General features: G+C 41.4%; 1 protein-coding gene across 1 annotated transcript in view; it reads right to left on the reverse strand.

Moving 5' to 3' along the window:
* Window positions 1–4,267: 4,267 nt before the first annotated feature.
* The window catches only part of LOC139447390 (propionyl-CoA carboxylase beta chain, mitochondrial-like), a 76,629-nt gene continuing 53,658 nt past the window's right edge, over window positions 4,268–27,238 (reverse strand). Inside the window, exons 8-16 of the mRNA XM_071228718.1 lie at window positions 21,732–21,798; window positions 20,429–20,549; window positions 18,780–18,861; window positions 17,606–17,729; window positions 14,289–14,396; window positions 12,042–12,142; window positions 11,351–11,449; window positions 10,763–10,862; window positions 4,268–6,911 (exon numbers count right to left, since the gene is read on the reverse strand). Of these exons, the coding sequence (XP_071084819.1) occupies window positions 6,790–6,911; window positions 10,763–10,862; window positions 11,351–11,449; window positions 12,042–12,142; window positions 14,289–14,396; window positions 17,606–17,729; window positions 18,780–18,861; window positions 20,429–20,549; window positions 21,732–21,798 (924 nt within the window). The 3' untranslated portion in view covers window positions 4,268–6,789. The remainder of the gene's footprint in view (window positions 6,912–10,762; window positions 10,863–11,350; window positions 11,450–12,041; window positions 12,143–14,288; window positions 14,397–17,605; window positions 17,730–18,779; window positions 18,862–20,428; window positions 20,550–21,731; window positions 21,799–27,238) is intronic.

A 27,238-nucleotide genomic window follows, 5' to 3' on the forward strand; every position in this document is an offset into this window, starting at 1 on the left:
AACATTTAGAAATGTCTTTTTTTGAAAACCGGTTTAATATTTGCAGTCAAATTTACACAATCAAATAGGAAATTTAATGCCTCTGCGTAATTTTATAGCCAGACGTAGATCCAGTGCCGCGTGGGCGCAATTCTCGCATAACCTTCACTTTTCCGATCTTAGGAAAATGTGCGTCAGAAAAAAACTCGGCATCCAGAGGGTTAAAGCGGGAAAACTAAAAAGCTGCCGCTTCCACATGTATCTAAATGTTCACTGAGTGGAATCGTGCGGTTGTGTGGCTGCTTTATTTGTGAACGGTGAAGATTCATTCTTCTTTTTAATTTAAGTTCTGTCTTCCCGATATACTCTTCACTGCATCCACTACAAACAATCAAGTAAATATCATTTCTAGTATCACAAATCATATTTTGTTTTACAGTAAATTAATTGTCCTTTGTAATTTGGACTGAACAGCCTTTAGTTATATTTCTGCAAGTAAGGCAACGTTTGTCACCGCACTCAGAAACCTGTGGAGTGATGACAATAGAATCAAAACGGGAAGTTGAACTTGTCACAATCTTCAAATTCACCTCAGTGAGATAGCACTATAAATCGGCACTAGTCCGGGCTAGTACAAGCTGACACACAAACACACACACACACACACACACACACACACACACGTACATGCACGTTCTGTCTCACGTACGCTCATGTCACTCGAAATAGAAAGATGATATCATTCATAAAACGGTTCCAACATTATTTCTGACTTTGATGTGTTCATCTAAAGGAATGCCAACGACATATTTGGTACATTTTGGAATGGAAACTGTCGTTTCTGGTTTCAAGGACGACGTGAATAATATTGCAATTTACTGGTGGTGTTGTTACACGCAAAAGCTCCCATACATTACAGTGACGGTTCTGGGAGGGGTGTATGTTGTATTTTATGTATGACATGAACGCAACCAGAGACAAGGATTTCCTTTAAGAAACCAAACGACAGCAAAACAGCTAAAGGGTTTCGGACTTTTATTAACTGTTAGAGTGATAGAAGTGCAACGTTACACCCCATTTCACCTCACTGATTCTGAAACGGCATCTAAAATCTTTGATATGAATTGTGAACATGAACAAAGGCGTTTCCTAAATTGAACAGCTGCTGTATACATAAACGTATATTGTATTGCATGGGCTTCTTGCATGCAGTGACATCTGCGCGCTTCGTGTCATCAATATATCAATGTTGCTCCTATCTTTTGGCGCAGTCAATTTACACCCAGGTGCATCTTTAGAATTCAGCAATTCTGGTGAGAACGATGTCATGTGTAGTGTTGGTGGTCTGGTACCTTGCTGGAGCCTGTATAAGGTCCTTACGTGGACTTGAAATGCATTGGCTACTTGCCGGGCGGCTTGTCCAGCTTGCAATCGACCAAGGGCTTGGTCTCGCTGATTTCTTGTCAATCTTGGCATGTGGTAGCAATTCAATAACGAATGAATGTTATCTGATCTGGGAGGATTTATAGGGCAAGAAATGCCGGAATGCATGTGCATTTCCATTTGCACAGAACTCACGTGCATCGGGTTACCATGGCCGTTGCCGTGATGCATTTCGGCGATCGGTTTTATTGTCATCTGATTTTTTGTTTTTTTATCATCAAATTTAATTTTTCCGAACAAGGAAATATTACATTTTAGAAACTGACAAAAATACCCAGACATATAAATGACAACTTTTCAAGCAGTTACATGGGGTGACGTTTCTTTTGCGGTTCAGTATATATTACGTCAGAGGGTAAGTGATGTGTCACTCGGACAGTGACAGTAGCCAATATTATATAGTTCTAACAGAAACCTGTTTCTTACACAGTGGCGTTACCACATATATGCATAAAAAACAATTGCCTTCACAAATTGTTTTTACTTGCCTTTCCCGGCAATCCATCGGTCTGTCCCATAGAGCAACATATTTTTCGGACAAATCCAACTGTTTTAATTTGTGGAAAAGGTTCCAAGCCGCAGAGGTCTACAATAACAGTTATCGAAAGTGATCCCGCTTGGCTAGTGCCCTCACTAAATTGTTTCGCAATTTATATCTCCAAAGTTGCCAAAACTTGTAAAATGCCTTAGCTACGTCACAGTTAAACACTGATTTTCAGTATATTTGAAAGCAATTATTCCAGTAGTTTCTCCAGATTCACAATGGTTAATTCTGACTCAATTGCCAAATGACAAGGGCTACGCCATGTTTGTTTTTAAACAGTGAAAGTAGTCCCTACTTGACCTTTGATCTCTATCCGCATATGACCCAAACGGATATCGTTTTTATCCGTTGGCTTTGTCCTGCCGAGAAACCCACCCATTATATTATAAACTGAAATATATATAGAAAAATCAATTCCGGGCGTATCAAATATGCAACAAAAACTATAAATACGCCATTGAAAATTGATTAATGTGAACATTACAACAATAGATATTAAAGGATTGATTATATTACAACTATCAGATAAAAGGATTGTGTAACAGCTGATGCGAAATTCACTTACCGACAGTTACATTCGGAAAAGCTTCTGCAACAAACATACTGATGGATGAAACATTGAAAAACACATCGTGCCTTGTCAATGCACATGTTGTATCTTCATTCTTCGCTGTCGAACCCGGGTCTTGGACGTGACGAGCGAACGCTTTAACCACTAGGCTACCTGACCGCCCCATTAAAACAATATCCTTACAATGCTATGTGGGGGCACGGGTGGCCCAGTCGTCTAAGGCTCCGCGATTCGCTGTGCAGAGTTGCGTCCCTCGGGCACGCCAGAAACCTATGATAGTGGGTTCGAATCCCGGTTCGCCCCGATTATGTTTCTAGGTTTGTCAGCACCATACCCGTGCTCGTGGATTTCACCGAGGTGGTAAACGTCTGAGACCTGCATCACTTCGGTCTTTCCTCCCACATTAAGCTGACACGCCGTGATATAACTGGAATAATGTTAAAAGCAGCGTTACACCCAACTCACTCACTCACTACAAGCAGGTGCAGATGAGTATACTACTATTCTCATAGTTTTAAACGATTTTCAGGGATTATTACGAAACAGGTTTCAAGTAAAATACCCAAATGTCAAGAAATATGTGGGCAAAAAAATATGAAAACCATCTAAAACTTTTGGATACCCAATCAAAATAAGACCCTCGGTAAAATACCCCAATAACCAAAAGCTTGTTTTTTGCTCTGGAGATGAAATACAAAATATGCCCAACCATAAATGGTTAACACAAATGATGAAATGAATTATACAATTAGAAAAAATCAAATTAATTAATTTAAGCAGGCTGTTTCTTTGAGGGGATATTAAGCTGATCTGTTCAAATGTCTTGTAGAGGCCTAGAAAAGGTTCTTCTAAACTCTTCTAATTTAATTTTCTAATACTTATAAAGATACTGCCGCAGCATGTCGAGGGTTAAAATATGTGAGTGTTTGTTGTGTAAGGCTGTACTTGACTATTCCAGCAATGTGAAAGCAGCCAGTATGTAATCGACTCTGGACCAGACAATGCATTAATTGATATTGCGAGTGACAGTCCACATCATTGGTGTGTGATGACCAAATCACTGAGCTTGACCATTCGATCATAGGGACCGACCATTTGATATTCCCTGTGGCAGGGAGGTGTTTTTCTTTTGAAAAACTTCATGCTCATGGCTTTAAATATCTGGTTTTGTAGCTGTAGTTAAAAAATAGTAATCTGATGCAAAATCCTAGCCGCCCCTCAGAATATCAAATAGTCCGTCCCTAATAAGTCACTTCTAACAGCGACTTCTTCAGTCCAGATAGCTGGGGACCAGTTCTCACCTGGAATCACCCCCTACGCACAAGGGGGATCAGGAATAGGGCCATGCTTCATAAAAAGTCTCGTCTGTTTGTTGTTTAAAGCCGCACACTCAGCAATATTCCAGCTATAAGGTGGTCTGTAAATATTCAAGTCTTGACCAGATGATCAGGTAATTTGACATCATGAACATCGCCACAACTTGGACACCATGATATGCATCAACAAAGTCACCTGATCCTGTTAGTTGATCACCCCTTAGGACAGGCATGGCTTGCTGAAGACCAATTCTAACCCAGATCTTGGCCTTGTTCACAGGGTATTGATGCAGGAGTAGATCAAAAAGCACCAATCAGTTGCCATGGTGACGAGATGTTACTATGTTAGAAATGTTGACAGAACAAAACCATTGTTAAGTCACAAAGCAAAAACAACAAAGATTCACACTGGCTTTATTCCTTGGTTGCATCTTAAATAAGTTTCCATGAAAGGAGTGACCATATTCATCTTCTTGGGGCAGTTATTATTTTCACAGACAACACTCTACCGGGACATTCCGTGTTTAAGCTCTGGGCCTAATTACGAAAAAATAAAAACATGTTATCCTAAGGCTCAATTTTGGAAGCTAACACTTTCTTACCCTACCCTAAAATCAGGATGTTAAGTTGTTTTAACTGAGAAAATATAAACCATGAATTTTAACTTTGAACCATACTTAATGTTAATTGAACATAAGGATTTGCCTCAAAGTGCATCGGGACGTTCTAACTTTCGGAGGGAGTAAATTTATTAAAGGTAGATACCTCCAAAACAAATATCCGTTTTTAGACCCATGAGCGTAATAAGCATGGGATTCTATACGGGAAGTCCCCGTAAAAAATCAACATAATTCCGGAAAGAAAGAAACACATGATGTTTATTTTTGTTGCAAATGGCCGTTGCATTTATAAAAAAAGTGTTGAAGAAATTGTGAAAAGCATCATTTGAAAGTCCCAGTGCCCACCTTGGTCTCCAAAAATATATTGTAATATTTCATAATCAACACACTTTGTCTGCCCAGGGATACTTAGGGGCAGGGTTAGTCAGACGAGTGAAAATCTAGAACTTGTCTTCCCTTCAAATCTAGTTATATACAAAAACATCTTGTCCGAAATGAGTGAGTTTTAACGCCACTTTTAACAGTTTTCCAGTTACATCGCAGCATGTCAGCTTAATGTGGGAGGAAAGCCTGAAGGGATGCAGGTGTCAGACGTTTACAACTTCGGTGAAACCCAAGAGCACGGGTATGGTGCTGATGAGCCTAGAAACGAATTGGGGTGAACAGGGATTCAAACCCACAATCATAGGTTTCTGACGTGCCCAAGGGACACAACTCTGCACAGCGAATCGTTGCACCTTAGACGACTGGGCCACCCGTGCCCCTTTGTCCGAAATGTGCTGGACATGACCCACAGTGTCTACCCCTGCATAACATAGCTAACATTCAGCTAATACAACACACATTGCAGGTTGTTATGACACACACAACTGGAGGCCACACCAGTGTCAGTGAGTTGGGTTTAATGCCGCTTTTAACAGTATTCCATGTGGTGCTGATGAACCTAGAAACATAATCGGGACGAACAGGGATTCAAACCCACAATCCTAGGTTTCTGGCATGCCCAAGGGAAGCAACTCTGCACAGCAAATCGCGGTGCCTTAGACGACTGGGCCACATGGGCCCCCTGTAGGCCACAGTAAGCTGACAACACATGATGCACAATGAGCTGACATGTGAGCTGAGAAGAGCTGTGGAGACGTGGGAAGAGCTGTGGAGACGTAGCATGATCTGAAAACCTCCATCCTGTGGAGGTAAATCTGTTCGTCCTGCGAGTGAGTAGGATGTCACACTGGACATTGAAGTCATATCACAAAATACCTGAGGTTGAGCTTGGACCAGTGAGTGGTGGGTAGTATGAGAGGGTTAATTTTGGTTGTTTTTGTTGTTTAACACCGCACTCAGCAATGTTCCAGCTATATGACAGCGGTTTGTAAATAATCGAGTCTAGACCAGACAATCCAGTGATTGATACCATGAGCATCGATCCATGAAATTGGGATATGATGACACGCATCAAGTCAGCGAGCCTGACCACCCGATCCTGTTAGTCGCCTCTTACGACAAGCAGTCTTTCCTTTTACAGCAAGCATGGGTTGCTGAAGACCTATACTACCCTGGATCTCTGTGGGATCATCCATGGTGAGTTTAAGAAATCAGCATCTATTTTGGTCATCTGGTTTTCACTTTAGTTAGTCCATAAAGTGAGGGAGGGAGGAAGTTAGGTTCAACGCTGCTTTTAACAGTATTCCAGTTATACTGCGTCACCTTGATGTGGAAGGAAACCCTTAGTGATGCAGGTCTCAGACATTTACCACTTTGGTAAAACCCACAGGCACAAGAATGGTGCTGACCTAGAAACGTAATCAGGACGAATAGATTCCTGGCATTTTTAGGGACAAACTTTGTACGGCCAATTGAGGCATCTCAGACAACTTGGCCCTCCGTGCCCTCATTGGCTATACATCTATGATAATGTAAATAGTGAATACTGTGAGTTCCCTGTCAAAAGTACATATTACATTTTACATATGAAGAAAACAACTGAATAACAAATGAGTGACTGAAATGTGTCTACCACCCCTTTACAGTTCAGTGGTATCATTGTGTGTCAATTTAATGTGCGAGGAGAGCCCCCTTAACAAGAAAAATCGTATATTGGAGAGAAACAAAGTATATCCACGTGACATTACTTCCACAAACAAATACAGATCTACGCATATCACCACCTTTACATAATCAACCACACAAGCACACACATAAGATCTGAATTTATAAATATGCAACATAGCACTTTCATGATTTTTGGCTGAACTACCAACATTTGCACATGGATCATGTCTGTTTATAAACACGCTAAATCCCACTGCAGCGTCCTCACAACGGCATGTTGGCATGTTTCTTCCAGGGGTTCTCCATCTTCTTGCTGGACAACACCTCCAAGTCCTGGCAGATGCGCTGTCTGGTAGTCCTGGGCTCAATGATGTCATCGACATAGCCTGAAACATGCAGAGAATAACAGTCAACTACACTCATAAACCTACTGCCTCTTTTACCTATAATAGGCTAAAAAAAATAATAGTCTTGGTTGTCAGGCACTGCCAGCATCATCACAAAGTCTACCGCACGTTGCGTTTAAATTTCCATTTTCAAAAAAATCAAAAAATCCTGACACTTAAAAACAATATAACACACAGATACTTTCCTTTACGTCTTGTGTTATGGTCATGGCGGCAGGGGGAGTTTGTTTGATTGTTTATGTGGGGAGTTTCTTTTCTCCAGATTGATCGTACACAACAATTATTTGGTTACATATACACAATTCCATTGTTCATTATTCAAAATGTACCCATGACAATCCGGATTAGAATAGGCCTTCAGAAACCCTACTAAGAGGCGACTGACAGGAATGGGTGGTCAGGCTCACTGACTTGGTTGAAGCATGTCATCATGTCCCAATTGAACTCTGAATACCTAACCCCCCTCCCTGAAAAAAAGAAACACCAAATGCCTGCCAGCACTATATTTTCAAAAGTCAATGCCTGAGAACCAATTCTTTTATTCTATTAAGCTTTACAGTAGGTATTTTGCTATCTCATGGTAACCTTGTGATGTGAACTGCTTGGAGGTTTTACATTTGAACTGTATAGACAGCATATTAATATGCATCTATTGTTGATTTTTAACTGGTTATCACAGTTTTTTCCGCAACAAACTTTCATGACTTGAACCGAACCTGCATCTTTCCGAGTCATGGGAGTTAACTGACCATAAACTGCTAAATCATGTTAATTTTATCTTATCCTGACTGACGCTTATGCTTATATCTCATTTCAGAATAGGCAGTGGAAACTTCCTGTGGTGTGTTCCAAGAGAACAGAGAAAACAGCTCACCCAAAGGCACAATCCCTCCGCACATGCACGCCGGGACCACGTGGCCAAGCCCAGTAACTCATCTCTCTAATCTCCTACTTAATGGTCCGAAACACATCAGCGGAAAGAGAGGAAGGCCGGAGGGCACTCATGTGTAGGAGTCATGATAAGTATAAATCCTGACTCATACTTATGTTTGCATCTCACACTAGGCGGTGGGTTCCACCTGTATGTGTGACTAAAACCGATCTGTTCTGTAAACCCCATGGGAACATTGGTTGATTTCTGTGATGTTTTCTTCTTAATCCTTCTTCTGGGGCGCCGCCTTCCTTTTTTGTGAGCAGAAATATTGGAAGTAAATAATTTTAGATTTTGTGGATTTTGTAAGGTTTGCGAAGATTTGTAAGATCTTGCTTGCATTAGACGATTCATGTGTTAAGAGAAGATCGATAATCTTAACACAATCGTTATCACTCGTGCACTAAAACAGGGGAGCATGGACTCTCAGTCGTTGGTTATGGAACAGTAGCATGACTTCCATGAGTCAGGGTGATTTGTGGGAGAGTGTTTCTTGCCTATCTTCTGGTAGGTTTTCATGAGTTGCTGCGCAATGACACATGGTCTGAAGTGATGAATGCCTGCTATATCTTCTGTAGTGAAATCTCTGAGGTAATGATTGGCGAAGACTGTATCAGATTCCCAGGAGCAGCCTTCCATGGTTGATGGTATCGAGCAGTTGCCAAGAAGTGCTAGTATTGAGACATAGCTCTCACTTCATGAGGGTTGGAGGCTGATGGGGGATCCAAACCGACTGCTCTGCAAGCCTTCAGAATGACAGCTCTCTTCCAAATGATTGGTTGTTTTGTTGTTTAACACCGCACTCAGCAATATTCCAGCTATATGACAGCGGTCTGTAAATAATCGAGTCTGGACCAGACTATCCAGTGATTAATATCATGAGCATCGATCCACGCAATTGGGATCAATGACATGCGTCAACCAAGTCAGCGAGCCTGACCACCCGATCCCGTTAGTCACCTTTTACGACAAGCATAGTCGCCTTTTACGGCAAGCATGGGTTGCTGAAGACTATTCTACCCCGGATCTTCACGGGTCTTACCAGCAGTGATAATGAATGGTGGTGTATCATTGTGAAAATACTCGGGCGTGTCTCCTCAGCCGTCTACTAAAATCAGTGATCTGATCCTATTCATGTCTAGCGACATGGTCTGGTTACAGTATTTCGCCTAAGTTATCATGCAACCCGATCTGTAAAGTGCACTGCACGGCTCATATTAGAGCAGTGTGACCTAATTTCAGCATAATTGGGTTTGTTTACAGGCGGCGAAATCTGACATGTAATGCATCCTGTGCAGAAATAACCCATTCTGCCGGGGTGGGGCGAGGTCCAATGCTCCATACACTGACACTCCAGTGTGAGCTCTATGGTAGGTAGACAAAGTCATGTGTGGAGTGCGTTTAGGTGAGCTGTTTCGTCTGTTTCCACTACCTATTCGGAAATGAGAGAGATAAGTATGAGTCTGGATAAGATAAAATTGACAGGATTTAACCAAAGACGGTCGTCTAAATCTGAAAAATAGCATACACAAGGATGGCATGCATTACTGTAATTTTACTTGGCTGCCTTAGGTCACGTGCTTGATTTTGACCAATTCCAATCCTTATATTAGATTACGGTAAAAGCATCAGAAGAAACTAATTTCTATCCAATAAAATGGCATGTTACAATGACGAAAATACTCCTAGCGAGCTGACTGTAGTGATATTGATGTTCACAGACATCTGAAGACTGGGGATCTCTGTGTCACATCTGGGGAGAGTTTTAGTTACCTGGATCTTCACAGGTGACATCTAAAGACTGTTTGCCAGTGTCTGAAGACTGGGGATCTCTGTGTCACATCTGGGGAGAGTTTTAGTTACCTGGATCTTCACAGGTGACATCTAAAGACTGTTTGCCAGTGTCTGAAGACTGGGGATCTCTGTGTCACATCTGGGGAGAGTTTAAGTTACCTGGATCTTCACAGGTGACATATAAAGACAGCCAGTGTCTGAAGACTGGGGATCTCTGTGTCACATCTGGGGAGAGTTTTAGTTACCTGGATCTTCACAGGTGACATATAAAGACTGCCAGTGTCTGAAGACTGGGGATCTTTGTGTCACATCTGGGGAGAGTTTTAGTTACCTGGATCTTCACAGGTGATATATAAAGACTGCCAGTGTCTGAAGACTGGGGATCTCTGTGTCACATCTGGGGAGAGTTTTAGTTACCTGGATCTTCACAGGTGACATATAAAGACAGCCAGTGTCTGAAGACTGGGGATCTCTGTGTCACATCTGGGGAGAGTTTTAGTTACCTGGATCTTCACAGGTGACATATAGAGACTGCCAGTGTCTGAAGACTGGGGATCTCTGTGTCACATCTGGGGAGAGTTTAAGTTACCTGGATCTTCACAGGTGACATATAAAGACAGCCAGTGTCTGAAGACTGGGGATCTCTGTGTCACATCTGGGGAGAGTTTTAGTTACCTGGATCTTCACAAGTGACATATAGAGACTGCCAGTGTCTGAAGACTGGGGATCTCTGTGTCACATCTGGGGAGAGTTTTAGTTACCTGGATCTTCACAAGTGACATATAGAGACTGCCAGTGTCTGAAGACTGGGGATCTTTGTGTCACATCTGGGGAGAGTTTTAGTTACCTGGATCTTCACAGGTGACATATAAAGACAGCCAGTGTCTGAAGACTGGGGATCTCTGTGTCACATCTGGGGAGAGTTTTAGTTACCTGGATCTTCACAGGTGACATATAGAGACTGCCAGTGTCTGAAGACTGGGGATCTCTGAGTCACATCTGGGGAGAGTTTTAGTTACCTGGATCTTCACAGGTGACATATAAAGACAGCCAGTGTCTGAAGACTGGGAATCTTTGTGTCACATCTGGGGAGAATTTTAGTTACCTCGATCAGCGGCAGGGAAGGGGTTGGCAAACTTCTCAATGTATTCCTTCTCCTGGTCTGCCTGGGTGTTGCTGCCTCGGAAGATGATGGACACGGCACCCTGGTGGGGAATACAGACATCACTACTAGGGAAATATCACTGTTAACTGCCAAATAGTTCTGACAATAGTGCCCCACCTACTTGTTTGAATAAACAAATTCCATTCTGATCTCCACTTACTGACTTTGCATGGCACCTTTTGCAGAATGTTGATGAATTTTAATATGTTTCAGTTCAAATTGATTATTTAGGTTACCTATTGCCTGAGAATCAATAGACATCTGGTGATTACACAGGTTAATTACAGCGCCGCCAGCAAGATGACAGAGAGTTGGGGCATTGTTGCCTTGTTATAGCATGTATCGATACAATCTACATTATCATGTATTTTTGATACGTGTTTGTTAAGTTAGGTAGCACAGTCAGTAAATACAGTGACAAAAATCAATACAGTGAGAAAAGTTTAAGTTATGGGAAACAATCTTTCAAAAAATACCCTTCAAAGAGATAATTCCATGTAGCTCATAATTCAGTAAACAGTATTTCACCTTCGCTCCCATGACAGCAACCTCAGCAGTGGGCCAGCAGTAGTTGGTGTCGCCACGGAGATGTTTGGAGCTCATTACATCATAGGCACCGCCATATGCCTACAACAACAGCACTAGAGTTAGGACTCCTTCATTCTCGAGAGTCTGCATCAAGAGCACAAGGTCCGGGGTGTGACCCAGCCGCGTCATACCAAAAGACTTTAAAAGATGGTACTTGTTGTTACCCTACCTGGAGCTCAGCATTAAGGGGCTCTTGTCTTGTCTTGTCTTGACAAAGACTGGTCGGCTCCGAGTTAGTATACTGTGTCTGAGTGGGGTATTCATGTTATACTGCAGCATGGATGGTACTTGTTGTGGAGCTAGCACTATGAATTGGCATCAGTCCGGACTAGTACAAGCAGCCACACACAAACACATGCATGCATGTCGCTATGTAAGTGTAATAATCTTGGACGCGATGTTCAACCCCATTTCACCTCACCTCACCTTGAGTTTATTTAAATCAAGGCGTGTCAGCTTATGTGTTCATAGGTGAACCAGGATTTGAAGCCATGGTCATTGATTTCTGGGATGCCCAGGGACACAACTCTGCACAGCGAATTGCGCTGTCCTAGATGACCATGACCCCATATGTTACCATATGAGTATTTGATGCCCGGAAATGCTATCTGAGTCAATACAGTGTCCCCACCTTTCTGGTAATAACTGTGATCTTGGGCACTGTAGCTTCTGCGTATGCATACAACAGCTTAGCTCCATGGCGGATAATTCCTCCATACTCCTGACTCGTACCTGTAGAAGCAAAAAATGAAAACTGACAACAGATGATGAAACTCCATCACAAACATTTAAGTATACAGCTTATGACTTCTGAGACATATTTTCTTCAAGTTATATGTCATGAAGTCATGGATATAAAGATATTTCTGAGCGATCAATAACATTACTATATCATGATGCCATTCTGCATGAAGATTGGTTGGTTGGTTGGTTTGTTGTGTAACACCGCACTCAGCAATATTCCAGCAATATGACGGCGGTCTGTAAATAATCGAGTCTGGACCAGACAATCCAGTGATTAATATCATGACCGTGCATGAACCAAGTCAGCAAGCCTGACCACCCGATCACGTTAGTCGCCTTTTACGACTAGCATAGTCGCCTTTTACGGCAAGCATTGGTTGCTAAAGACCTATTCTACCCCGGAATCTTCACGGGTGGAACCGAGGATACCTCCACATGAGGTCATGTGGGGTAAACCCTGTGCCAACTTTCACTAAGCAGTCTTAGGGAAGGGTGGACCAACTCCAGGGTCTAGTGGTAGAGCGTCCGCCCAGAGAGGGGAAGGTCCGGGGTTCAATCCCCGGCCACGTCATACACAAAGATATTAAAGGATGGTACTTGTTGTTATCCTGCCTGGTACTTGGCATTAAGGGGCTAAAACAAGGACTGGTTGGCTCGGAGTCAGAATACGGTGACTGAGTGGGGTATTCATGTTGAACTGCGGCATGGTATTTCAGTGGGCTAGCACTATAAAATCGGCATCAGTCGAACTGGTACAATCACCCCCACACACACATGTGCATGCACATCACTATGTAAGTGCAATTATCTTGGAGTCTATGTCACACCATTTCACCTCACCTCACCTTGTGAAGGGTGAGTGGGTTCTTGAAACAAAAGGATGTCTCAACTGTGACGGCTTATTTTCTTAGCCACCTTGATTCTGACGCTCAGAATGAAAATATGTATAAACTATCCCCAACAATGTAATGGTGTGGCCTTATTTATCTGAATTTGGAACTTGTCCTTTTCGTTCATTTTCCAGATACACAAATTGCATATGATCATCTGAATGCTTCGCCCTTGGCGAGACCTTTCAAACCACCCTGCTCAATGGCTGAGGAGAGATGAGATGAGATGAGATGAAATGGAGTTTAATGTCCAAGATTATTGCACTTATATAGCGACGTGTATGTACGTGAGTGTGTTTGTGTGGCTGCTTGTACTAGTCCGGACTGATGCCGATTTATAGTGCTAGCTCACTGAGATACCATGCCGCAGTGGAACATGAATATCCCACTCAGACACAGTTTACTGACTCCGAGCCGACCAGTCCTTGTTTTAGCCCCTTAATGCCGAGCGCCAGACAGGGCAGACGCTCTACCTCTAGACCACGGAGGCGGTCTGGCTGAGGAGAGAAATTGTCACCTCCTATGTAGGTGTCTTCGGATTGTCATGCAGAGATCTTGTTGATTGTTTGTTTGAGGCTGCACTCAGCAATTTTCCAGCTATATGATTGCAGTTTGTAAATAATCAGGTCTGGACCAGACAATCCAGTGATTGATATCATGAGCATCAATCCATGCAATTCGAATACGATGACATGCATCAACCAAGACAGCGACAAAGTGGTAGTAGTAGTTGTAGTGGTGGTGGTAGTAATGGGTACCCAATAGGATAAGATGGGATATGAGAAATGAAGATGGAGTGCACACGCGGATCGACTGACCAGGGTAATAATAAAGTAGTGCTTTGAGCATTCCTCTGTGTGGTGTGGATCACACTATATATGGCCTTAGTAGTAGTTGTAGTAGTAGTAGTAGTAGTAGTAGTAGCTAGGACTAAGTGAGTGAGTGAGTGAGTATGGTTTTACGCCGCTTTTAGCAATATTCCAGCAATATCACGGCGGGGGACACCAAAAATGGGCTTCACACATTGTACCCATGTCGGGAATCGAACCCGGGTCTTCGGCGTGACGAGCGAACGCTTTAACCACTAGGCTACCCGACCGCCCCCAGCTAGGACTAAGAGTGAATACTGTACTAAAGATAGGCCTATTTGTGCCCAGATTGTGTACATCGTGATGAGGCCAACAAATTTGTAATGTGGATGGAAAACTGTTTATTTTGAAACTACCTAGCATCATCGTCCTTACCTGGCAGGAATCCTGGGACGTCGACGAAGGTGATGATTGGGATATTAAAGGCATCACAGAACCTCACAAACCTGGCTCCCTTCACTGATGCATTGATGTCCAGACAACCTGGCGGGAACAGAAAGATTTGAATCAGGGCATGATCTACAGCTTTGTTTGTTTGTTTGATGCTGCACTCCAATATTCCACCTATATGACGGCGGTCTGTAAATAATCAAGTCTTGATCAGATAATCCAGTGATTGATATCATGAGCATCAATCCACGCAATTGGGATATGACACGCATCAACCAAGTCAGCAAGTCTGACCAACAAATACCGTTAGTCGCCTCTTATGACAAGCATAGTCGCCATTTACAGCAAGCATGGGTGGGTGAAGACCTATTCTACCCCGGATCTTCACAGGTCCACTAGAAAAGTAAAAATAAAAAGGTACAGATGCTGTTTCTAAAACGCTACTGACCTTGTTGATGATGCACACACTGATAAATGTATCAGCTTGCAGTTACCGGACTGCAGACCCTCACCCATATTGTAGCCACTTGATCAAAACTCAATGATGATGTTTATTGCAAGTGTAGCAGGGCGTGGAGTCATCCTACAGATGACATCCTTACCTTGTCAGCTTGCTGACGGGGTTAACCTCTTTGGTCATGTGGACAAGGCGTCTGACCTCTGATCAGAAGGTCCGTGGTTCGAATCCCATCACGGGACTCGGAAATTTTATGGCCGCTACACAAGCAATGGGTATTTGAGTATTATTGATATACGAATTTGACCTGTCACTGGACAGACATCTCAGTCATTTACCCATCTTGTGAAAATCAGATTTTTTAATATAATAATATATCATAATAATAATATGCTCTGTGCGATTTAGCAACTGTTGAAACAGAAATGTCTTAAGCTGAGATTTGAAAGTGGATATAGAGGGACCAGATTTCCGATTTTCCGTCAGATTGTTCCACAGAGACGCTACAGCGTAAAAGAATGATCTTTTGCCAAAAGTAGACGTTGGTTTGGTTTTACGCCGCTTTTAGCAATATTCCGTAACCTGCAAGGATACTCGTCCCCCTATCGATGAATATTATGTGCGAAAATACGACAAACCAATCAGAATGATTTTAAGTTCTTCGTCAAAGAATCCCTCAGAAATAATTTTTGATTCTACATATGTCTTACATCTAAACATATACCTAAGAAACAGTTAAATGTGTTCAATCATACTGCACGTCCCAATGTGTTTTAAATTGCATCTGAAATATATATAATACATGGGGAAATAATATGTGAACCATTACGCAATGAGTTGACAAATGTCTTAGGTATGCCCGTTTGCGCTGAGACGGGACCCGGTCGCAAAAATGGCCATGAGAGGGGCACGAGTCGCTATTTGGCTTGTCTCGGAATAACACGTGTTGGTCACGAATGATGATTAAACTGAAGATTTGAATATAACCTGAGCAGCTGTATTCATGATGCCTGAAGTCTGTTGATCAGCACCATAGTTACACTCACAAGGAGACTGTTACAATAGTCAGTTCTGGATATGATTAGAGACAATACAAGTTTTACTGAAGAGGAGTTTCTGAGATATGGTATCAGATGGTATGATTAGCTGTTTGGCACAACCTGGTCAAATGATGTTTGTTTGTTTGTTGTTTAACGCCGCACTCAGGAATATTCCAGCTATATGACAGTGGTGTGTAAATAACAGTCTGGACGACACAATCCAGTGATTGACAGCATCAGCATCGATCCATGCAATTTGGATACGATAACATGTATCAACCAAGTCAGCGAGCCTGCCAACCTGATCCCGTTTGTCAGGCTAGTTGACTAGGTTGATGCAAGTCATCGTATCCCAGTTGCATGTACTGATGCTCATTATATCAATCACTGGATTGTCTGGTCCAGGCTCATACTCTGGTCAGGTACCATGCCACCTTATCAGAGCCAACAATGACAGCATCACCTACAACAATTTCTACATGAAGATCTGAGGACACCTCCGGAGGAGGTAAACTTTCTAATCAGCCAATCAGTGTTGAGGTTTCTAAATTCTCGGTACAAGTGAGTGAAGCAGTCAGACAACAGTAATGATCTTAGTGAGACGGGATCAGTTACCAGCAATAGATCTTAGTGAGACGGGATCAGTTACCAGTACTAGATCTTAGGGAGGCAGGATCAGTTACCAGCAATAGATCTTAGTGAGACAGGATCAGATACCAGCAATAGATCTTAGTAAGACAGGATCAGTTACAAGCAATAGATCTTAGTGAGACACGATCAGTTACCAGCAATAGATCTTAGGGAGGCAGGATCAGATACCAGCAATAGATCTTAGTGAGACAGGATCAGATACCAGCAATAGATCTTAGTAAGACAGGATCAGTTACAAGCAATAGATCTTAGTGAGACACGATCAGTTACCAGCAATAGATCTTAGGGAGGCAGGATCAGATACCAGCAATAGATCTTAGTAAGACAGGATCAGTTACAAGCAATAGATCTTAGTAAGACAGGATCAGATACCAGCAATAGATCTTAGTAAGACAGGATCAGTTACAAGCAATAGATCTTAAGGAGGCAGGATCAGTTACCAGCACTAGATCTTAGGGAGGCAGGATCAGTTACCAGCACTAGACCTTAGGGAGACACGATCAGTTACCAGCAATAAATCTTAGTGAGACAGGATCAGTTACCAGCAATAAATCTTAGGGAGACACGATCAGTTACCAGCAATAGATCTTAGTGAGACAGGATCAGTTACCAGCAATAGATCTTAGGGAGACACGATCAGTTACCAGCAATAGATCTTAGGGAGACACGATCAGTTACCAGCAATAGATCTTAGTAAGACAGGATCAGATACCAGCAATAGATCTTAGTAAGACAGGATCAGTTACCAGCAATAAATCTTAGGGAGACACGATCAGTTACCAGCAATAGATCTTAGGGAGACACGATCAGTTACCAGCAATAAATCTTAGTGAGACAGGATCAGTTACCAGCAATAGATCTTAGTGAGACGGGATCAGGTACCAGCAATAGATCTTAGTGAGACGGGATCAGTTACCAGCAATAGATCTTAGGGAGACAGGACCAGTTACCAGCAATAAATCTTAGTGAGACAGGACCAGTTACCAGCAATAAATCTTAGTGAGACACGATCAGTTACCAGCAATAGATCTTAGTGAGACACGATCAGTTACAAGCAATAGATCTTAGTGAGACGGGATCAGTTACCAGCAATAGATCTTAGTGAGACGGGATCAGATACCAGCAATAGATCTTAGGGAGACAGGATCAGTTACCAGCTGCTACTTTAGGCTGATTCCCAACCAGGCCCACCGTGCGTCCGTTCATCCTGGCGAACCCAATAACGATGTTCTTCGCATAATTCGTCATTATCTCAAAAAAGTCCTGTTCATCCACAACCTGTAAACATGAAAGGGTTGACCATATGAACATTCTTGCTGATGAAATGTGATCACATGTTAATGACCAAATGCAATCTTTCCTACTAGTTGCATCTTTTCAACAGTAAGCTGACTGTTGAGACGTCAATAAATTTTAGTTTGTGAATGTTATAGCAGCCAGCAAATACATTAGTCGGACCCTATTAAATCGAGATCTGTTATCTCGAGCTAACGATATCTCCCTATGCAACACCCTATGTAACCTATTCTCTAGTACCAGGTGGCCAAGTTATCTAAGATGTGAAATTTGCTGTGCAGAGTTGCACCCCTTGGGTGCACCAGAAACCTATAATCATGGCTTGATTATGTCACAAGGTTTGTCAGCACCATACTCGTGCTCGTGGGTTTCACCGAAGTGGTAAACGTCTGAGACTTGCATCACTTTGGGCATTCCTCCCACATTAAGCTGACAGGCCGTGATATAACTGGAATATTGTTTAAAGCGGCGTTCAACTCAACTCACTCACTCACTCTCCGTTTCCTGACCACCTCACTACATAAATATATCTAAATTTGACCGCTTATCTCAAATTCGAGATAAATATACATAACACTATCTCGAACTTTGGACTCTAACCCAGCTTTGACTTTACTATAGTAAAGTACCATTATCTTGGAGTCAGCCTTTGCCACAATAACAGTTTTGAGAAGCGCAAATAAATATTTCACAAAGCAACAAGCCCTTCTACCAGATACATGTATATGTAGTACATGTATTATATTTATTGACAAACAAAACAATGTCAGATGATATAACCCAAACCTTGGCAGAACTTCCTGGTAACAATAAAGGAATCCAAGGGAACACAACTCAAGGTCAACATGGTTGACACGAATCTCTATCGCCTCGAACGCCTGGATATCTCAAAATTACAACATACCTACTGGCACCTGTTCTTACCCAAGGGGGTTTAAAACTTCAGGCAGCTGTACTTTGTCTCTTCATGATTGATGCTCTAAGTAGCACAGAAGTAACTTAAACTCACGCACACAACAATCTGTACCTTACCCCAAGTATGACATCCTTGATGTCGTAGGCGGCTGTGGATTCAAGGGGGACAACTGTGTCGAGACCAGGCACCAACCTGTCCCTGAAGGAGAGAAATTCTCAACACACATGAAACAGCACATGGACATGTCTTTTACTTTCAAAACATGAACTTCACTTGGTCTTGTCGCTATATGGCTGAAATAATGCTGATGCGACGTTAAATTTTAACTCACTTACTCAAAACATGAACAATATAGATGTCACGTGGCAATAATATGTACAGGTTACCTAAAACTGCAGATATCAAACATTCGAGTGTCCATGGACTGGAATTCATCTGTTTCCAATATACATCGTTTACTTTATTCGTGACCATGTTGAGAGTGGACAGTTATTTTACTTGTAACAATTACAAGCATACAATATATATATACACCATATTCAACATAATAAGCGCCCACAGTGATATTTGTTAATATATTGGCCGGTGAACAATCCCATTTAGCACCCCTTCCAATGGATCAATGTACACAAGACTTATTTATTCGTGTAAAACATGCACTTGTGTGTTATATGCAGCCTTAATTATGGGCAAGTAAATTGTGGAAAATATATCTATTGTGCTTAATATGCACAGATTCTTCTTTTGTATCATTTCAGGCTGTCAGCATAAAAAAAACAAACAAAACATTTTCTCAGAAAAGATATATTCTAATAAGAGCCCCCTATTTCTAATTTTGAAGGCACCCTGGGTGCTTATTACATGGTGTATATATATATATGTGTGGAGAGAGAGGGGGGGGGGGGGGTTGACATTGGACAGTTACAATATGCGTATTTATTGTGCCTCAAAGTGAGATTGGTCTAACCAATCAGAGAGCAGAACTACTGACCCCACATGAGCCTGTATGCCGACAGTAAAAATCCAAGATGGTTGTTACTGACCTTGAATTTTCCAACCCCCACTTCACATATTTCATATTTCTGGTGCTGAAATTTGTTTTTTGACACTATTTTGTGTTTTTATATCATTCACTGTGATGTGCAGGGAAATTAATCTTGTTTAAATCACGTTTGTGACTTTATTGATAAAGATTATAGTAGAAATTGACAAGGTTTGGCCTCGGAAGTTTGAAGTGTAATCTCCCTTTGACCCTTAACGGCATACATAGCTTACACGAGTAGTACGATATGGATACCTAGTGCATAGCGTAAACTTTTCAGCATAATAAAATTTGCTATGGTGTCTTTAGTTGAGGGGAAAAAAGGTGTCATATTAGGTTAGCAAGAAAATATTGGGCGAGGCTAACTGCTAACTGCTAACCAAATATGACACCGTATACGGCAACTAAAGACGCCATAACTAATAGCATCTGTAGAGGCTATGACAAGGTGAGATAAAACTGCATATAGGAAAACATCCCTGTGATCCTAGACTGCATTCAGTTTCTGTTTAAAAATATATCCACATAAATCTTCAAACTTGACATTGGTTTTTACTGATGGCATTACATCATTTTGAAAACAATGGTATTTTTTAAAAAAATCCAGTTTGTTTCTCTCTTTGTCTGAGGACAGTGAGACATTTATCAGATTTTCTTATCATGATAATACTATGATACACAGTTCCGGCAGCCTAGAGTGACCACCTACATAAAACCACTGACCATGGGTCATCACACTGTCTGACAGGGGCGTCGTCCTTGTTGCTGAGTGGGAGGTAGTTGTAGAAGTCCCGCAGCTGTAGGAGGGCATCAACATCGTTCTCAAATGCTTTGTGGGCGACACCTGGAGCCATGAGTGAGTGAGTGAGTATGGTTTTATGCTGCTTTTAGCAATATTCCAGCAATATTCCAGCAATATCCCTGTGGGGGACACCAGAAATGGGCTTCACACATTGTACCCATGTCGGAAATCGAACCCGGGTCTTCGGCGTGACGAGCGAACGCTTTAACCACTAGGCTACCCGATCACCACCCCCTGGAGCAATGAAAGGCCATCAGGACTGGCAATAGGCTGAGTGAGGGAGGTATGTTTATGGTGCTTTAAGCAATATTCCAGCAATATTCCAGCAGGAACACCAGATCTGGGCTTCACACTGTACCCATGTGATGTTAGGACTAGAAAGAGGCTGAGTGAGTGAGTTGGGCTTAACACTACTGTAGAACAGTCTGTGAAGGATCTGTTATATCAATCAACCTGAGATGGACTAGTCAAAGCAGCAGGTGTCATACTGACCTTACTATGATGGTCCAGTCCAAGCAGTATCTATGATATCGACGTACCCGAGATGGGCTGGTCTATGCAGTATCTGTGATATCAACCTACACGAGATGGGCTGGTCTATGCAGTATCTGTGATATCAACCTACCCGAGATGGGCTGGTCTATGCAGTATCTGTGATATCAACCTACCCGAGATGGGCTGGTCTATGCAGTATCTGTGATATCAACCTACCCGAGATGGGCTAGTTAATGCAGTATCTGTGATATCAACCTACCCGAGATGGGCTGGTCTATGCAGTATCTGTGACATCAACCTACCCAAGATGGGCTGGTCTATGCAGTATCTGTGATATCAACCTACCCGAGATGGGCTAGTTAATGCAGTATCTGTGATATCAACTTAACCGAGATGGGCTGGTCTATGCAGTATCTGTGATATCAACCTACCCGAGATGGGCTAGTTTATGCAGTATCTGTGATATCAACCTACCCAAGATGGGCTGGTCTATGCAGTATCTGTGATATCGACCTACCCGAGATGGGCTAATAAAAGCAGTATCTGTAATATGACCCACCTTAGACAGGCAAGTCTAAGCAGTATCTGTAATATGACCTACCTGAGAAAGGCAAGTCTAAGCAGTATCTGTAATATGACCTACCTGAGAAAGGCAAGTCTAAGCAGTATCTGTAATATGGACCTACCGGAGATGGGCTAGTAAAAGCAGTATCTGTGATATGGACCTACCAGAGACTGATGTGTGTGTTTTAGCCCCTCCAAGTTCTTCTTGAGTCACATCTTCATTTGTAACGGACTGCAACAACAAAACAACAGCATTATCATCTAGTCAGCAACATCACAAAACTACAATCAGGGCCTCGTTCCACAAAGTGATCTAAGCACTACGGCTGTTGTAAATCTATGTTAAAGTATGAGAGTTACGTTCGCCTTAGCGCTAAGCTCATTTCATTGAACAAGGTCCTCAAGGCTCACTTGCACAAAGCGATCTAAGCGCTAAGATGATCATAACTCCCATACATTAACATAGGCTTACAATAGTCTTAGCGCTAGGATCGCTTTGTGCATATGGACGCTGGACTTCAAGTATTTGTTGAGATTACCATTTAGTACTTGATTACTGATCTGTACACGATGTAAACCATCTTCCCGAGGCAAGAGAGTTAACTGACTATAAAAGTCCAGTTTCCACCCTTGCCGAACTAGGCTGGTATTATGGAGTTACATTTTGGCTGGACTAACGAGTCTATGCATAGTCCAATCAAAATCGCACCGCCAAATTGAAACCTGGTCTGTAAACGGTCGTTTAGATTTCGGTCGTTTGCATGATTTGCAAAGCATGTACACTGCTAACTGTACACTACCAACTCGTCAAGAGATATTTTCCAAATCTTTTCATGCTTTTAATCAAGGTGCTCACACAATTTGATACACTTCGCGATGTAAGACCCGTTTTATTACACTATAGAACTTGATTATCGATCAGATGGTCTTGCATGGGCGCCACCAATTTGTTTGATACAAATGCAAGTGATACGAGAATCTGATTGGTCCATAGGAGGGGCTCAGAAGGGACATAACTCGTAATAACCACTAGTGGCACTATGATCGAGCCCAGGAATTACAGCCTAGTTCGGCAAGGGTGGAAACTGGACTTTTAAAGTCAGTTAACTCCCTTGCTTCGGGAAGATGATGAACACATACATTAATGGCCACAATGAATTCTCTGCTTAAACACAAGGCTAAAAAAACCCAATAGTCTTGCTTCTCAGGCACCCCCACATCATCATAAAGTTCACCACATGCTTCATTTTTATTTCCATCTTCAAAACAATTAAAAAAAACTTACTACATGTACTTAAAAAGAATGTGATCCAATATAGCACATAGTTATTTCCCTTTACATGTGCACTGCTTTACTGGACATCTTGTGTTATGGTCATGGCAGCAATATGAGTTTGTATGCTTGTTCATGTAGAGAGGCCCTTTCCCAGGTTGACTTGTTTGCCCTTTCCCGGGTTTACTAGTTTGAACAACAAAGTACATACAATTTATGGATAACAATTTCCTTATTTATTGTAAAGACAGTGTTTCAGTATATAAGTCATCCGTCAACTTCTAAGTAATGCCTATCAAACAATTTAGTTTGAACAAGCAAAAAATCAATAAATCACCGCCCACTCTATATTGCCCAAAGTCATTGTCTAAGAACCAATTCTTTTATTTTTTTAGCCAAAAACTCTGATAAAAAATCTGCCATCACTTATTCTCAGCATATTCTGTTCAACTTTGGATAGGGATAGTATTTTCTTGACATGATAAACAAAATTGATTCTCTTAGGCTTTAAACAAATGAAAGAATTGGTTCTCAGGCCATGGTTTTTGAAGATATAGTGTGGGCGGGCTGTGTCTTTGTTTCAGTTCTTTAAACTAGTATGTAACCAAATAAACAGTTGTTTAACCAAATAAACAGTTATGTACAATCAACCCGGGAAAGGGCCTCCCTACATAAATGTATTCCTTGATGAGCAAACTACTGGAATACAGTATTTGACTACGGTTGGACTTGGACTTTGTTTGTTTTAAAACCAATCGTATATCTAGCAATGTTATAAAGGCAATGTCAGTTATAAAACTCTATTTCCTCACTCAAGTCTAATGATGTTTTTGAGTAACCTTGGCCTGTGGCCTAGAGATTTACAAGCTGAATAAACACGTGATATGTATTGTTTTGGACAAACAATTCTAAAAAGCAAATATTCTGAAAAAAGACCTCAGTGCTATTATTCTAACCAAAAATCAATTGTGTACTTGGCGTAACACCCTGCAACATTCCTGTTTTCTATTCAGTGAATTGATTAGTTGCCACAATACAATTTGTACCGATCTGAATTACCTTGACCCCTGTAGACCTGGGTTAGAATAGGTCCTCAGCAACACGTTTGCCGTAAAAGGCAACTATGCTTGTCATAAAAAGCGACTAACAGGATTGGGTCGTCAGGCTCGCTGACTTGATTGATGCATGTTGTCGTATTCCAATTGCGTGGATCGATGCTCATGATATTGATTACTGGATTGTCTGACTCGATTATTTACAGACCGCCGTCATACAGCTGGAAATTTGCCGAGTACAGAGTTAAAACAACAAACAATACAATTCGAATGACAAGCCATGTGTTTAAACTGAAATCTAAGGCATACTAGATAGATCAAGTCTTGGCCGGAACAACTAACATAGCTTGAAATGATTGCAGTGACTATTTTGAGAACAGTCTCAGTTTAGAAAGATTGTATAGAAAAACATGCCGGTACAATTACCAATTTTAACATATGGTCAACATGGTCAAAATGACCAAGCTAATATATTTACATATTCATGGACTTTCTCAGGCAATACACTGAGACATTGTAACCATGGTAACATAAAACAAAATCAAAATAATGTCAGGATTGATGGGAGGTTAATTATTCAAACAGAGGCACGGGTGGCCTATCATCTAAGGCGCTGCCATTCACTGTGCGGAGTTTCGTGTCTTGGGCATGCTAGAAATCTATGATTATGGGTTTGGAATACCCGTTCACCCTGATTATGTCCCTAGGTTTGTCAGCACCATACCCGTGCTTGTTATAAACGTCTGAGACCTGCATCACATGTCATGATATATCTGGAATACTGTTCAAGGCGCGTTAAACCCAACTCACTCAACCCATTCTCAATCAAACAGGGGGCACGGGTGGCCCAGTCGTCTAAGGCACCGCAATACGCTGTGCAGAGTTGCGTCCCTTGGGCATGCCTGAAATCTATGATTGTGGGTTCGAATTCCAGTTCGCCCCGATTATGTTTCTAGGTTTGTCAGCACCATACCCATGCTCGTGGGTTTCACTGAAATGGTAAACGTCTGAGACCTGTATCACTTCGGGCGTTCCTCCCACATTAAGCTGACACACCGTGATATAACTGGAATACTGTTTAAAACAGTTTTAAACCCAACTCACTCACTCACTCACTCAAACAATGTCCTGAAAATACTCGGGAAATAAATGTGAAGTGAAAAATACAGCAACAAAAACGTGTTCAACATCCTCATCCTCAATTAAACATCAACCTTTCCCTTAAAAAACACATTTTTAATTTTCAAATGAGGGCAGGTGTTTCATAAAATCTTATGTCTGGTCTGGTCTGGTCTATAAACAAATGATAAAACACAACAGTTTCCAAGAATTAGACACAATGTTGCCCTTCAGAACTGTACCAACCACCAAACTAACTGGAGAGCACAATCAGTTAACTGTTTCCTCAAAACCTTTTTTTATAAGCAAACCTTTTTCACAAAAACATTTCAACATTTAGCAGCTCTGCAAACAGAATCCAAAACACCATTAATCTAAAAGGAAAAACTGCAAATACAAATATACATGCTCTCAATTTCAACACTGTAGCTGAATATATCTTCTGTTCACCTGAACTGTATCACCTTCAAATGTTTGTTTGTTCAAAATACTTGAATTTCATGCTCCATACACAAGTGCATTAGGAGAGTGCATTAGGAATGCAGGTTTGTAAACGTTAACATCTGAGGTGCACCCAATCCCCGGTTCAAAAATTAATTAATTCGAATGTTTTTTATGTATTTTTTCTCATCAATGTGTTCGAAAGTCATTAAAAAATAATATTTTATTACTTTTGGAAGAAATAACACTTAAAATCTCATTTTTGTTACATTTTTGGGGGTTATTTGACATAATTTAAGACATAACAAATTCTAATTACGAGTATATATAATGACCCTTTAAATACTGTAAATCATGAAATTACTGTGCTACCAAATTAACACGATTCCCGGCCTAAAAGGTGTGAAAATAATGCCAGTATCTTTGTACCTTTAAACAATAAAGAACAATCAGCAAATGATGTCACCAAGACTGTAGAATTCCATGGCTGGATGGCAGCTTGATTGAATATCGTCTGCTATCTTCACAAACTTAACTTCAACTCCTTGACATGTGATCTAACTTCCATGAAATCAAAAGCAGTGTATTCCAAATAACCCGTTTTCAAATCAGACGATTCAGGTGTCTGAAGAAGATTGTACAGGTTGTATGTGTTGTGAAACGAGTTACTGTATTCGACGCAATAAGTGCCCAGGGCACTCTCAAAATTAGAAATAGGGGGCTCTTATTAGAATATTATTTTGGTGAAAAAAACAGAGTTGAAGGATAAATTTTGTGGTTTATACTCTCAGCCTGAAATGTTTATGTACGACAGATATATTTTTCCAGAATTTAATTGCCCATAATTAAGGGTGCATATAACACACGAGTGTGTATTATACGCGAATAAATAAGTCTTGTGTACATTGATCAATCGGAAGGATTGCTAATTGGGATTGTTCACTAGCCAATATATCAGCAAATATCGCCGCTTATTAGAGCGGGGCGCTTATTACATCGAATACGGTAGTTCATAAATGCTTGAACGTACGTACTTGTGTATTCACACCTCGGCTGCTGCTACTGTACTGTGTAAGTTTAAATGGATCGGCTCGTGAGACTCACTAAAATGGTTGAAGCATGTCATCATATCCCATAATTGCATACATCAATGCTTGCTGGATCACTGGACTGTCTAGTCAAGTCTTGTTTATTTACAGGCTGCCATCATTACAGCTAGATTATTGCTGAGCACAGCGTTTTACCCCAAACTAACATTAAACTGTTTGGTCGGCATTCCATCTTGATAACAGTGTACAAATCTACATCTAAATCACTATGTGCAACAAACCAGTTTTTATCCATAAAGTTGTATGTTTTCGTACATACAAGCATCAAAGTTTTACAATTCTTCAGGACAAGAACAACTGTGGCCTAGACTTACATTTAGTCTCTGAAATCTTATATTACACAATAACCTTCTTGACTCTAAAAATATAAAAAAATTCCCTATGCTGATTTCAGAGTAGAGCTAGCTTATATATTCCACGGTCATGGTGCAGGACTAACTGAAAACAACAAGAGCCCTGCCTCCATTAGCCTGCCTCCATTAGCCTGCCTCTATTAGCCTGCCTCTACTAGCACTGGGCCTTCAGATGCATGTCATTCCCATCCATGGAATCACAACACATCTCCCTTTCTTCTCCTCTAGGTGGTAAATAACAGCATCATATTCCCCAGAGTCCGAGACAGAGAAGCTGATTGGCTCACCAGACAACTTCATCTCAGCCTTCACTGTATATATC

This window comes from Haliotis cracherodii, unplaced genomic scaffold (assembly GCF_022045235.1).
Source record: "Haliotis cracherodii isolate W230 unplaced genomic scaffold, xgHalCrac1.p SCAF_7, whole genome shotgun sequence".
NCBI classification, from domain to species: Eukaryota; Metazoa; Mollusca; class Gastropoda; order Lepetellida; family Haliotidae; genus Haliotis; species Haliotis cracherodii.